The following is a 15011-nucleotide window of genomic DNA, read 5'->3' as shown; positions in this document are numbered from 1 at the left end:
GTTCTAACTAGATCAAGAAAATATGATCATATAACACCGATTTTATCATCCCTACATTGGTTACCTATAAAGTCCCGTATTAATTACAAGGTATTGCTACTGACTTATAAAGCCCTAAACGGCTTAGCTCCAGTCTATTTAACCGATCTTCTATCGCCCTATAATCCATCGCGCTCTTTAAGATCACTAAATTCGAGGCTTCTGGTCATACCTAGGATATCCAGATCCACCAAAGGAGGGAGAGCATTTTCACATTTAGCACCAAAACTCTGGAATAGTCTTCCGGATACTGTTCGTTGCTCAGACTCACTCTCCCAGTTTAAAACTAGATTAAAGACGCATCTCTTCAGCCAGGCATTCATATAATACTTTTAATCCTACAGTTAAATCCGACCTCTAGTTCATAAACGCCAGAGGAGAACTGGCCCCCGACTGAGCCCGGGTTCTCCCAAGGTTTTTTTTTTCTCCATTAGGTCACCTGATGGAGTTTTTCGGTTCCTTGCCACTGTTGCCTTTGGCTTGCTCAGTTGGGGATATTTGGGGATATTTAATTGAATTAATCAATCAACGATACTATTGATCAGCATTACCGAACGTAGACGTTCCACTAGAAACAAACATTGATGTATTGTTCTAATTTATTACTGTGAAGCTGCTTTGATACAACCTGTGTTGTGAAAAGCGCTATATAAATAAACTTGACTTGACTTGACTTGACCTTATCAGAAATATTGCAGATGAAACAATAGCAGACAAAACAAAAAGACACATTGCTGCTGTCAAAACAACTTATTTATTAATTAATTATAAAAATAAATTGTAATCAATGTGTTTCATGTTACTGTTGATTTGTTCTATTTAAGGCAACTTTAGACCGATTTGATGGTGTCCACGTTATGCTGAGTTCCTTTTTTTCTCCCTGCGAGAAACAAAATAAAACCGTTAAGAGAGGCTTCTCAAGACTTAACTTCAGCTCATTTACCAGCACATCAAAAAAGACATCAAAAAATTACATTTGCACATTACAAAACCTTGACCTGGGTCAGGACTACGTTTGCCAGTTTAGTCATATTCACAGCTAAGGTTACATTTTGTGCTCACTACCATTCAATATATACACTGTTTTTAAGAAACATAAATGTAAGTGTGTGTAATGCTGAACTCACTGGATATGTGCGATTGCTTTCTGAACCCATAGATCATCAGGTTTAGCACAGATCAGTCTGTCCTTTACCGTAGTAAAACTGCAGGAAAGAGAATGTTCAAGATTAAGTAGATATCACAGATTATTCTTTCACATTGTTATGTAAGAACATTAATATCAGAGACATGTAATTTTAAGACAGAACCCGCGTTGTGACTCACATGACAGCCTCTATGTTGCAGGTCGTGGTGACGTCCTGTCGAGTGAAGTCTTGCAGCCGGTGAACAGGTAAAGGATGCGGTGAATACTTGGTACAGCACCTCATCGGACCTTAACACAAGACACACTCTCAGTTCATGTGGTATCATGATACCTGACCAACTAACCTGTCCCACAGGTTTATTCAAAGATTCATTAATCCACATTAATACACTTTCCTGGTAAACTTGGCATTGGATTAAGTCAGGTTCAAAATTCTTGTTTCATTTTTTATTTATTTTGTTTGATATATTAGAGTCAAAGGTTTTTACAGAGGGGATTTTGGATATCTCTATTTATCACTCCACAAATCAGAAAATGCCAACAGCCAAAAATAAATACATTTTCACCATTTCTTTAGGAATAAAATGTTGTATAAAATCAGGAAGATTATATTTGAACAAACCCCTCAGTAAAAAAAACCTTTAGAATATACTGTAGATAAGAATAAAACGGCCTTTAAAGATATGTACTGTAATTTAAATCTACAGACGCAAATAGATAAAGTGCTCTAAAAGATACAGTTAAAAGTGTATTTTGGATATTTTCTTTCCACAAGTCTGAAAAAAAAAACTTAATGAAAAGCCAAAAAAGCCAAAATCTCAAAATTGATGCATGTAGTGTCTCGTCTTAAACCTTAACTATAAAATAATGCCTTTGAATCTGTATATGTACAGTAACATATTTGTGAAACCCATTTAACAATGCTAGAACCAATGGCATCTTGGAGTTATATGAAAAAGGCCAAAGATGATCATTTTGAGGAAAAGTATTCTTATTAAGTATTCTTTAATATTTCTAATTTTTTGTTCCACAGAAAAAAAAAAAAAACAGACATAAAGTGGTGTAAATAACGACTGAATTTTATTTCTTAGGTTATTAAACTGCAAAAACAGAACCATATCAAGCCAGTGATGCTCTGATAAGTTAGAGATGTTAAATTGTTTTGCCTATTCAATTCACCACTGACTTAAGATGTAAATTCATCACAAATCAATTGCAATAGCCCGGATTGTCAAGCATGGCAGTGTCTCAGCTCTGGTAAACGTGTTCGTCCTAAAGGTGTAAAATATCTAAAAATGCATATGGCTTCATTTCAAGAACAGCCTTGTGAATTCAAAGCCCTGAAAAAACACTTTAAATCAAAGAGAATGTCTGACAGAAGTCAGTTTTACTCACTGCTTTGACTCAAAGTGACCCAGAAACACAGCAGCAGCAGCAGCGTCGATGACGTCAGGACCAGTCTGCTCATCATGCAGGGAAACAAGACGCTTATCGGTGAAAAATTAAATAAAAAGTGATCAAAAGTATTTGAAAGTGTTAGTTAGTGGATAGCAGCAATGTTGAGGATGGTGATGATGAAGGGCACCCCCAAAATCAACATTATATAGCTGTTCATCAGGGGAATTTGAAGACCACATCATAGGGGTGGAAGACAGGGGAAAATTACGGTGTTAAATATTAGTAGGTCGGCTAAATTCATATGCCATAAAGTGGGATGTTCCATCCCTCTAAATATATCAATTTGTGACATAATCACTGTCCTTTATTTATTTCTTTCTTTTTTAAAGTAATCATTGTGTCATCAACGAAATTGCCAATTTAGACACTAATCATAATTAGAGCTGGTATATAATGAATTGAATGCAAAAAGTATTATCATAGTCACTGACTGCCACAAATATTAAAAAAGGCAGTTGCCTCATTTTAATATTGAACATTTGAAATACTATTTTAAGAATAGACTTTCTTTATTATAATTCTTTAAATAACTGGAAATTTAAAAAGTTAGATTAGTTAAAAAAAAACGGTACCTAGGTAAACATGTAGATGGACTTTTTCCCTCAACATAAATGCTTAGAAAAAAAAATAAACATCAAAAAGATCAGAGACCAATGATAAAATGTAATTATACAGTATAAAAATTTAACAAATGTACAGCTCATGATGTATATAAATGTTTATTTAGCACACAAAAAATTGAAATTAGAGCAATGTGGGGAAAAAAAAGGGTAATTTTTAAACTCAATTCTGGTTATTTTAAATATTTTATACTTGGCCTGCAGAAAGACAGCACTTTAAAAATATATGATGTACTGTTTTTATTTGTAATGATATATATTTTTATATATACTAATAAAATAAAACAAAACAAATATGGTAACACTTTATTTAAAGTGTCCTTGTTATACATGTTAAATTTTTTTACCATCTATAGTAATAACTATAAAATAGGCATAATTACATGCAACTTACCCTAAACTAACCCTTATTCCTAACTCAAACCCTATAGTAAGTACATAAGGTAACACTTTATTTTTTACAGTGTCCTTGTTACATATGTTACATGTTACCATAGTAATAAAAGTAAATTCTGCATGCAACTAACCCTCAACCAAATCCTAATCCTACAATAACCATTCATTTTAAGGTGTAATTGTTACAGTGTAGTTCTACATTTAAGTACTGAGTAATTTTAAGCAACTACACGTACTTACTATATCTCAGAAAAAAAGGTACAAAAGCTGTCTCTGGGATGGTACCCTTCAAAAGGGTTCTTATGTACCATTTAGGTTCTAATATGTACACATTTGGTACCAATATGTACCTCTTTAGGTACAAAGGTGTACCTTTTGAAAAGGTACCGCCACAGTGACAGCTTTTGTACCTTTTTTCTGAGAGTGTATAGTAAATACGTACATGTAGTTGCTTAAAATTACAGTACTCAGTACTTAAATGTATAATTACACTGTAACAATTACACCTTAAAATTAAGTGTAACCTTACTATTACTCAGTATTTAAATGTCTAATTACACTGTAATGGGGACACATTAAATTCCTTCCCAATATATTCTAAACAAAGTCATGCAAATGTTCATTAAACATTAAACGGGGAACACACCAAAGAATCATTAGCTCAGTTTTTCATGAATTATTCTCTATTTCAATTGAAACTTTTTGAGGAAGGAAACAGTCATTCTTTGATGGCAGCTGAGTTACTCGAGTTAAAATTCCCAAGATCAAATGAGACTTTCAAGATCAAATGAGGTCATGCTTTATATTAGGTGTCTTTAACTACTAAAATACGTACTTGCATAAAAAAGAAATCTTGAGGTGAGATAAGGGTAAGGTTAGGTCATTGTGTGGTTTAAGGGTGGGTTAAGGGGTTGGTGTATTGCAGGGTTATTATCTTTAACCAAAACTAAACCCACCTGATTAAACCAGACATAAAATAAATATAAATATTAGTTAAATTTAACTAAATTTAGAAAATTTGAAATGTTGCCTTAGCAATAAACTGAAAGAAGTTTAAGTTGAAGCACTAAAATTAATTAAAAAATAAATAAAAATAAAAATAAAACTTACTTTTTGAAATAAAAACAAATTACACCTAAATAGCAATATTTAAAAATCAAAAACAATAAAAAATTACAAAAGCGTTTAAAAAAACAACAACATGAGAGCTAAAAATATAACAATAAAAGCCATTTTAAAATATGAATAAAACTATAATAAAACTCAAATAACACTGGTGTAGGGTCAACAATGCAATTATTGATGTATTAAAAAAAATGACAGATGTAATTAATTATAATTGCTTATAAAAATATATGCACAATGTAAAAACGTACCTACACAATAAGTGCGTTGGATCAATTGATTAATTTAAATCTTACATAGCATCTAAAAACACTTAATATAATGTGTGAGCCAAAACAATATAAATAACACATATAATTTAAACATTTAGACTAACATTGAGTCCAGGAAATCTAACACTCATCACATTCTCTTATCGCAGCTTTAGATCAGTTTAGATCAGAGAAGAAACAGTAGGATCCAATGATCTAACTCCTTTTTCTCCCCTGTTTTATAACATCATAAGTGTCTTTCATAGAAAATAAAGTCAAAATGTCAAGCAGCATGACACTTCTCTAAACCTGGAGGTGTAAATAAAAGAATCTAAGAATGTTTTAGTAAAACCACTACGGAGAGCAATGCTTTTAAGTGACATTAAAATTGTTGTTTAAAGTCGTGCAACAGGACGGCTGTGGGTTTGAAGGGAAGTGATTCATTGCTAAAAGAGCACTGTAAGGCTTTGTTCTCACTCTTATGACCTATTTCACTTTCTGATTTTAGGACGAGTTACATAAAACATTATGACCTAGAAAAAACATGAAAGTCAGCTACACCCGCATAAGAAACCACACGTTTAGCATGTGGAAATTAGGACGCCGCTTAATGTACGTAGTTCAGAACGATCCATATGTGTGCATGTGTGTGGTTTTATCTAGTTATATAATCATAAGACACAATACAATCATAAATCCATAATGCATTCACTCTATAACCAAAAGGTTAAGGTTTGAGTCTCTGTCCAGGTGGATATTCCCAGCTGCTAAAAGGTTCTTTGTTTCAAAAGTCCCAGGTCAAAGGGACCGTGACACTCTTTAGCCAATCATTATCGCTCCATCTGATCTGGCGTTTCCAAGCGGTTTGACAGTATGTAAAATATTCCATGTGCTGTTGCGTTTTGGAGAACCAATGTTGGTCAATAACACTTTAAATATAAAAAAATATAAAAATTTAGGGGACCCTTTTACCACAAGTTACATAAATGCATGGTATCCAAGTTAAAAATTCGAATTTACCGACTTAATTAAAACTTTTAAATGGCAAACATTATATATATTGACATAATAAAGTTGATGATTACATTAACTTAATGTTGTAATTTAAACTCAAAATTCTGCATTAATTGGTGAAAAACTAAACAAGTTGCAGTAGTCCTAACTTAATGAAACTTTAGAGTCTTGATAACTTTAGAAATTGGACAGTGGATTTCTAGTTACCAGCAAACATTGCATAGGACTGGATAAGGTGAATAAAGGTTCAAATTAAGTGTAATTTTTTTTTTTTTTTTGAAAAAGTGTGTGTGTGTGTGTGTGTGTGTGTGTGTGTGTGTGTGTGTGTGGTGGGGGGGGGGGGGGGGGTTGAAGTTTGCAATGCATTGAAGTTTACAAGCTGTTAATTCATAAAACTAAATCAAAATAAAAAATAATAATTAAAAAAATATATATTTATTTAAAACTAAATCCATAATGGGCACCCATAAAAGGTTGTCTTGTATGAAGCACCTGACAGAACCTTCTTCTATACAACCTTTTCTTCTAAGAGTGTATAAATACCAGCTTCATTTCTAAATATTATTATGAATTTCATTAACTCTCATCGGGGCAAGAACAATTCAATAGCCACACAAACGATTCTTTATTTTTAGTACTTTAAAATGCACGACCTACCCAGACAACAACATAGTGTCGGCCCAGATCCGGCCCACATCTGGTACACGTGGATTCCACACGGCCCAGATGTGGGCCGGATCTGGGCCGACGCTATGTTGCTGTCTGGGTAGGGGCAACAACTGGAAATCAGATCGTAATGTGTGGTCATCAGTACAAAGAATAGTCTTAAGCCTTTCTAAAAATAAATTCCCCCACCACTTTTACAAGGTTACTTAATCAATAACTGTTGTTCAAATTTAAAGTGCCATGCACTGTAAAAAGTGCTAACATGCTATTTAACTTGATTTAACTCTTTTAACATTTTTTAGGTTTAAGTGAATGTATTTGTGTATAGTATTGTAGTAGACTGAGTGCAGTTCTATCCGTTCCGGTTGTTATCACTAGGGGTGTATGCTTGTGTTGTGTGGGAATTACCCGTTGCTGTAGAATGTTCTGTCCTTTAGATATCAGGTCATGCTGGTATAATCCTGTAAAATACGCTCAGTTATTAGTTAACCGACCCTCCTGCATTCCTCTCTCTTGTGTGTTTTTTTATATCAAGTTACCACAAATATATAAATACATATTTACTTTATATTTCCAAAAGAAAACACATCAAATTGTCACTGTAAATATTCAAGGGGTGGATACTGAAATTGTGGAATCTCATTTTTTTTTTTTAAATCTACTTAAACAATAAGCTGGATTGTTGTGATCACATGATTTACTTATATAAAGAGGGTCAGAGCCATATGCATTTGCTGAGTCGACCGAGATCGTTTGGTGTGTGCCAGACTTTTGAAGACTTTTTATGAGACTGTGGTATCTTCTTAATACTGTGTAGTATGTTGGGGTGGTGGGATTTCTGAGAGGGTATGGGGGGGGAAAAAGACTTTACAAACTGATTAGGAGGGCTAGTTCAGTGCTGGGGTGCCCACTGCCTTCTGCAGATGAAATTGGGCAAGAAAGGATGGTAAGGAAGCTGTCTTCCATTATTTCATAATCTTCCCCCCTCTATGAAACCGTGTGGGATATGTGTAGCGCGTTGCTCAAAAGTGAGATATATTAAGTCTTTCCGTTCATCTGCTGTAAGACTGTTTAATTAAAGTGATTTGCTGTACCATAGTGTTTGATTGGTTTAAATGTTTATATATATATTTAATATTTAATTAACATTCGAATTCCTGTGACATGTAAATGCAAAAAAAAAAAAAACATTCTGCAATATTAAATAATATGTTTGACTTGAATAAAACCAGGTCGTTTAGATGTTAGTTTTTTATTTATTTAATATTATTATTATTATTATTATTATTTTTACCACAATACAAAAGAAAGAAAAAATATATTCAATGAATTGTTGATAAAAGTCATTGTTAAGATTTAAGAAGTCATTTTGCATACGGCCAAAGCACTAAATGCCACACACCCTTTAGGTCTAATTATACAGTGTTTTCATTAATTTACTATTACATAAATCTATTTATGCTACAACACCCTAGACTAAAGTAGACATTCAGGTTTATTTTAGGCAGATATCTGGTCCTGGATTTTTGCCTTTGTTCCAGTGACCTTACATTTTTTAACTAAAGGCATCTCGGAGTTTCCAACATTATTAATTTACCAGGAGGAAACCATTCAAATATGTTGGTGGATCACTCTCTCTTTCAGGAAGTAAACTAAAAACACCTCTGTTATTTCCCACAGGCCATTTTTTCCTCTGTGTTCTTCCTTGTTGCACCTGTTTGACTGACAGGCCAGATAAGCTCTCATTGTGGTTAAATTTTTGTATTATTTTCTGTACACATGTACATCTGTATACGTAGGAACGGAAAACCCTGTCGGTAGTTTCCATGTCCGACCTATAAAGGCACCACACTCTCTTGCCCCATTTCACATCTGACTCTTGCTTTGAGGATCTCACACAAACACACACACACACAGAAACAGAGAGGATGACTCGGGTTTCAGCCAGCGTGCTCGTGCTGATGGTTGTGGCTCTCAGTGTACTTTATACAGATGCCTCACCTTTGTGTAAGTACATCTTTCTTTCCTTTTTTTCCATTAGTGGATTCATAATCAAGCTATTTGCACAGTCATGGATACATTTTTTAATTTTTACTCCTTTACTGGAATAAGCGTTTTGTTTTTTAGGGACAATGACGTGGTAAATGTGTTTAAAATCCATTTATAAATGTAAAAATGTTTTTGTAATTATTATTATTTAAAAACTCAGTAGGTGTTAACATGCTCGTATTGTTGTGTTTACAGCGTGTTGCAGAAAGTACACCAAAGGAATGATAAAAATGACATATATCAAAGGATATTCCATTCAGACCATCACAAGACACTGCCACATTGATGCTGTAATGTAAGTATGGGATGCATACTATTCATAGAGGATTATTCATTAAATTACCGATTCCTAAGGAAAAAAGAAAACTAAAAGATGCTTCCTTACCCCACAGATTCCACACAAACGGAGGCAAGAACATTTGCACAGACCCCTCCAAAGGCTGGGTGATGGAAAACATCCGTAAACTGAGGTAAACTTGCAGAGTTGTGATTGCTGTGGATGCATAAGCACAAATTAATTGAACAACATTGAATTGAAGCTAATAATTCTGTCATTTATTTTCTGATTTTAGGGAAAAAGCACAAGCAATCAACAAAAAACATTCAAAAGTCTAATTTGACCACATCTGAACAGATGTTGCTACAAGAATAATTCTTCATGGAGGAGGATCTATTTTTCTTTATGAAATCTGCATATGTACTCTGCATATTTGTATATGCATGTTATTTTATACTATTTGCTTGCTTGTTTAATTCAATGCATTAAAATTATTTTTTTAAGTAAATTGAAAACTTGTGTTTTGTATTTAATTGTGGTTCTTGTAGCTCAAACTTAATAAAATTGAACGAAAATGAATAATAATAGCCTAATTTAAATAATTTTAACTAGATACATATATGAGTTTCAGAATAACAGCAGTATAATAAATTGCGGTTCTTGTAGCTAAACTTAAACAATTAAACTGTACAAAAAATAATAACAATAATTTTAATAAGATACACATAGCAGTAAAATAAATGCACATTAGAAGATGTAAGACACCATAACTTGAATTTGAATAGTTTACATATGACACAGACAAAGTGCACCCTAGTGAAAAAAGTACACTTTATTGTATTTGAAATATATTCCCTTTTTCAATAGTACATTGCAAATATTAAATAAAGTATATTAGCATCATGCTTTTACCTATTTTAACAACACAACTTTTAACACACTTTAAAATAATTGTACTTTAGTATATTTTCTAAAAATATATATTAGAAAATTATACTTGAAGTGAAATTTCTGTTTATTTTTTTAAAGGTGTATTATTTGCACTTTACTTAAAAATATATTTTAGGGATGTTTTTTTTACGGTGTGCTGAAAATGATCTTTGTAACAATGCATTGAAAGTATACTTTCAAAATACATTATGTATACACTAGCTTATTGTACAAAGTATAGCTTTGTTTATCAATGTGCGTTTGTTATTGAAGACAAAGTGTGCAATTTGTAGTATTTGAATAAGCCAAAGGTATTACTGAGCAAATACTTTTTACTCAAATATAATACACTTATGGTATATTGCTTGTTTCGAAGACACTCGTAATAAATTTGTAATGTAATACAAATAAAGCACACTTTAATATCACTAATCAAGCATGTAATTAGTCCCTACACAGGCATATTGGCCTACTTTAACTTACTTGTTAACTAAGTTAACTAATCATTAACACGCTTGAAGCATACTGTATTAGTCTGGCTGCAAGTATACTTATTATTTATTTATTTATTTTTTTCACCAGGGCATATTGAAAGTGCAGATGAATTTATGCTGTGATTGAATAAAGGAGAGGAATTAATTTGAATAATGTCCTGTGACTGGACAGAGAACGAGAGCATGAACGAGATGACAGAAAGTTGATTAAAGGCTTAGGTGAAAAATTCCCCATACTCTACATGCTTCAGGGAAATAACCTTAAAGATTGGCTATGATCATCTAAGAGGAAGCGCTGGAATGCAGAACAACTTCTCTCTGGGTTAAACAAACAAACCTAGAAAGATAAGCTGTCAAGTGACTGCTTAGTTACACGCATTGTTCTTCTCTTGCGTGACGAACTTTACACACAGGCCTACAAAGAAAAAGAAATAATAATCAGACCGAAGATCCACATGGTGTCGCCCTACTCTATGAAATAAAACATTTTGATTTAAAATTGTCCTAGACCAGCGACTGTAGCCTCTCATCGTCAGACAATCAACAATAACAACAGATATATTAATAAACTCAGTTGTTAATTCAATCTTCTATCAAACCTGCAGTGTTTATGAGGCATTTCTTCCTTTCTTTCTCATGTCACGTGACAGTATGAGAGAAACTAACATATATACAAGGTGCTCATAATAAATGACTCGGATCTTTAAAAAAATATTATAATCTTATTTATCTGATTATGAAGTGAAGGTTCAACAAATTGTGTCTAATGTAAATAAAAAATCCAAGTAAATGAGAACGAGGAGGAAAGACAATTCCCCTGCAAACTTCATTGTTGACCGGAGTGAGAGTAAATCAGGCTACAGTTTATCTCATACTGATAAGAAGATATAGGCCTATGCGAATATACAGAAATACACGAGAAAACATAAACTAAAGAATAAAGAGACAGACTATTTAACTCAAAAATGAAAATTCTGTCACCATTTAGGCTACTCACCCGCACGATGATCTATGATTTAAAAGCAGATTAAAGATTACACTGAATGTATACGGAAGCCAACATAAAAAATATAGGCCAACATCCAAAAATATAGCCTAATTTAAGACGCATGTTCTATGAAAGTAGGCTTATATTTCCAACTTCACTAGATTAACACTTTGACGTTTAAGGTGAATATGGAACCTCACACAGCCAAAACGTCATTGATTTTAACCGAATATCCTTCTGATTATTGGAGAAAAAACTATGAAAATCTTTTTATTTTCCACTTTTTCATGTGCAGTATTGAGGTAAGCATTACAAGTAACGTGAGGTACGTAATCCGATTACTACGTAATCCGTAATCCGAATACGCAAACCTGCAATAATTAAATAACACAAATATAGCCTACTTTATGTATTTAATCTCACTTTATTAACCAATGTCTTTGCGGATTATATTCAATGATACAGTTCAACCAAACCAATAAGCAAAAATTACTTTAGTTAAACATCACAATTATTTTTATTGCTGACATTCTTCTGCAATCCAGAAAGGCAGGACAGCTGAAAGGTTTGTTTGAGCAGCGCCCTCTACTGTACAGACGTGAATTTACATTTTTCTTTAAGCCTGAGCCCTGAGGCTTATTCATTTCACTTTTGGTATAAAAGGGCCTTTACATTTGCCAAAATTAGAACTTTTTTTTTTTATTATTAATTAAAAAAGCAAGCCCAGACGAGGCTAGAAAAGTAACGTAAAAAAAAAAAAACATACGTAATGCATTACTTTCCATTAAAAGTATGCAATTAGTTAGTTTTTTTAGGGAGTAACACAATATTGTAACACAATAGTTTTAAATGTAACTTTCCCCAGCAGTATATCTTAGGCTACATACATTATATATAGGCTACAGCAGTATAAGTATGCTACATAAATAACACTAAAGACTAAAATCTAAAATTCAACTGCTATTAAAATTGAACAGCGCACTATTTACTCTTTTTATGGACCATTTTTCTATTTCAGAGCTATTTCTATTTCAATTAAAGGGAATTATTCATAATTGGCTGCTTCTAGAGAATTTTGCCCCCAAAAGTACATCACACACACACACACACACACACACACACACACACACACACACACACACACACACACACACACACACACACACACACACACACACACACACACACTTCCTGCAGCTGAGTTGTTTAATTACCAGCGATGCTCTCATGACTGGCGATGACATCATTGCCTCGGTCCTCTCTGCACGGCTGCACACACAGAGGACTTCCTGCTGAATAATGGAGAAACACACACATTCCAAAACACCCACACACACAAACAGGAACACGGCAACAAAACAGCTCCACTGCCCAGCTCTAATCTTTCCTTTTATGCAACAGTGAACAGCAAACTTTCCCCGTCACATGAACTCATTCACATGTTTGCTGTCCATATTAGCCAAAACTCTTTTAGAGCTAAGCATTCATATCCTATATGATTGACATTTCAGAGTTTCAGAGTTCACATCTTGTTACATGCAATGTGAATAAAGCATATGGTCATATGGGATAAGCCCATCGATATGTCAAACCCTCATCCTATTTAAATAAGAAATAAAGAAAACTGCATTCATCAAGCCATTTATTGGGGCCCTTAAAAATACACTAGCGCTGAGAATAACTCAGACAGACAATGTCATTCTGCATTACTTTTGATTATTACATTTACAGCTCCAGGCAAGGAGGTGAGATCCTGGCGCTGCGGATCTGTGTTCAAACAGAGCTGTGCGAGAAACGGACTCCTTTAGGGCTCCAAAACAACCATAAAACCGCAATTGCTGGGTTTATTGAACTCACGACAACAGTTATTTATTACAGTATAGGTTCCTATACATCTTTATCTTTATAGCATTGAAGATCATGCAGTAACAACCAATTATGAGCGTCAATTCTCAGGGAATCCCTTGGTTCACTCAGCTTACGAGGTTTAAGATTTTGCTCTTGAAAATTTATTCAAGTAGGGAAAATTGCTGGATCAACATCCTATGCTGAGGTAAATCAATCACGGAGTTTAAATTATAGGGGTAGAGCTCAGATTGTGGCCTGAAACAACATTAATTTCAACCAGTAGCCTATATACCATACAACACCATAGTACTCATGGTTTTGAATATTCATCATATTCACATGGTATTTGCATTGACATATAACTCTTTGTTAAGCCATTGATTAAGGATCTTATTTTATATATAGTATACATAGGCCTGTAAGGAAAAAGTGCATTAAAAATTGTGCATTAGTTTTTAAAATAATTCAACGGCCAGGAGTCAAACAGAGAAAGGACCTTTGAAATAACTTCAATAATTTGGCACAGTGGAACTGTAATGTGGTTAAGGTCAGGAACTACTTTAGCTGTGCGTTTCCTGGAAAATAATTGCATTCAACAGCCCTGGGGTTTACATAAAAAATATATGTTAAGCTTATTGTTTTGGCACAATTTTCTTGTTTCGATTAATTGGTGGAGATTTCTTCAAAGAATCATGTACTTTCCACCAGGAATTCCACTGTTAAACAGGATTGTTTTAAACAGAAGTTCAAATAATGCAGGCTGATGGCTTCAACAAAAGCATATAACATTTATTAACAACCTCGTAGCTCATAGGAGGTCTGTCTTTAAAGGTTTAGAAGTTATTACTCAAAATCAGTTCCCCTATGGAGAAAATGAATGGATTTTGTCGCTCCCTGCTGTTAAAGCACCGGTTTTAAAAAGAGCATCTTCTCCATAACAACAAACACTCAAAACCAGGACAGAGACACAATGCACCACTGAGATTTTATTATTCAGGCATTTTATTCAGATAATGTTCCGCTGAGAACACGGAGGAATGAAAGCTAGTCAAAGAAAGCAACAGAAAACAGACAGGATTAGACAATGACTGTGTTGTTGTGTTTCAGTATCTGGAGATTTAAAGACTGAAGCTGTTTTCCTTTGATGTCTGTGACAGAGTCGCGCAGTCTCACGCTACATATTAGGGGTGGTGAAAAAAATCGATTATTGATTAATCGCGAGTATGTTATGGACGAGTATGAATCGATTATCAAATTTTCAAAAATCGATTTTTTATAAAAAAAAAAAAAAAAAAAAAATCCACTCTGCGTGCATTTAGAGCATGTTATGTTATGAGAGGCGAATCACAACTACTTCAGAAAACCCAGCACAGTATAGGAACTACCAGGCAGTGACGTATGTGTACGCTGAAATAAAAAGTATTTCACCTCAGAAAAACGGACGTTCCTGTCCTGTCAGCCGTTATACTGTACTCGTAGCGCACACTCTTCAATTGCACGCGCAAATGCGGAGGGGCGCGCCGTGTATCGCTTCACTGTATAGTGCAAAGTGCAAAGGAAACTACGAGCATGCAACGTTGTTACGTTGTAAATTAGTAAGTCATGAAATAAAAGTAAAATACCAATAAATCACGTTACTGGTACGTCGTGTGTTAGCTGAGAAGGATTTGCATGCAGGCATGATTTTCATTCTATTCACCAGGAGCAGT

General features: G+C 33.9%; 2 protein-coding genes and 1 long non-coding RNA gene across 3 annotated transcripts; 1 reads left to right on the top strand and 2 right to left on the bottom strand.

Moving 5' to 3' along the window:
• Positions 1-775: 775 nt before the first annotated feature.
• Positions 776-4056, bottom strand: ccl20a.4 (chemokine (C-C motif) ligand 20a, duplicate 4). The gene is made up of 4 exons (XM_081373748.1): positions 2582-4056; positions 1366-1474; positions 1167-1244; positions 776-919 (listed from the first exon to the last, which is right to left on the bottom strand). The coding sequence occupies exons 1-4, from the start codon at positions 2655-2657 to the stop codon at positions 895-897; spliced, it is 288 nt and encodes a 95-aa protein (XP_081229874.1). The 5' UTR covers positions 2658-4056; the 3' UTR covers positions 776-894.
• A 4289-nt stretch (positions 4057-8345) lies between these two features.
• ccl20a.3 (chemokine (C-C motif) ligand 20a, duplicate 3) lies at positions 8346-9459 on the top strand. Its single transcript, XM_081373747.1, has 4 exons — positions 8346-8723; positions 8961-9060; positions 9158-9235; positions 9338-9459. The coding sequence occupies exons 1-4, from the start codon at positions 8645-8647 to the stop codon at positions 9378-9380; spliced, it is 300 nt and encodes a 99-aa protein (XP_081229873.1). The 5' UTR covers positions 8346-8644; the 3' UTR covers positions 9381-9459.
• LOC308695566 lies at positions 9171-12857 on the bottom strand. Its single transcript, XR_014030723.1, has 3 exons — positions 12669-12857; positions 10804-10881; positions 9171-9258 (listed from the first exon to the last, which is right to left on the bottom strand). It is a non-coding gene; the product is annotated as an uncharacterized lncRNA (long non-coding RNA).
• Positions 12858-15011: the final 2154 nt, after the last annotated feature.

The sequence above is a fragment of the Scardinius erythrophthalmus genome (assembly GCF_964197995.2).
Source record: "Scardinius erythrophthalmus genome assembly, chromosome: 9".
Classification (NCBI taxonomy): Eukaryota; Metazoa; Chordata; class Actinopteri; order Cypriniformes; family Leuciscidae; genus Scardinius; species Scardinius erythrophthalmus.
Note: the sequence above shows the minus strand (reverse complement) of the source record. Positions and strands in the feature narration are given on the sequence as shown.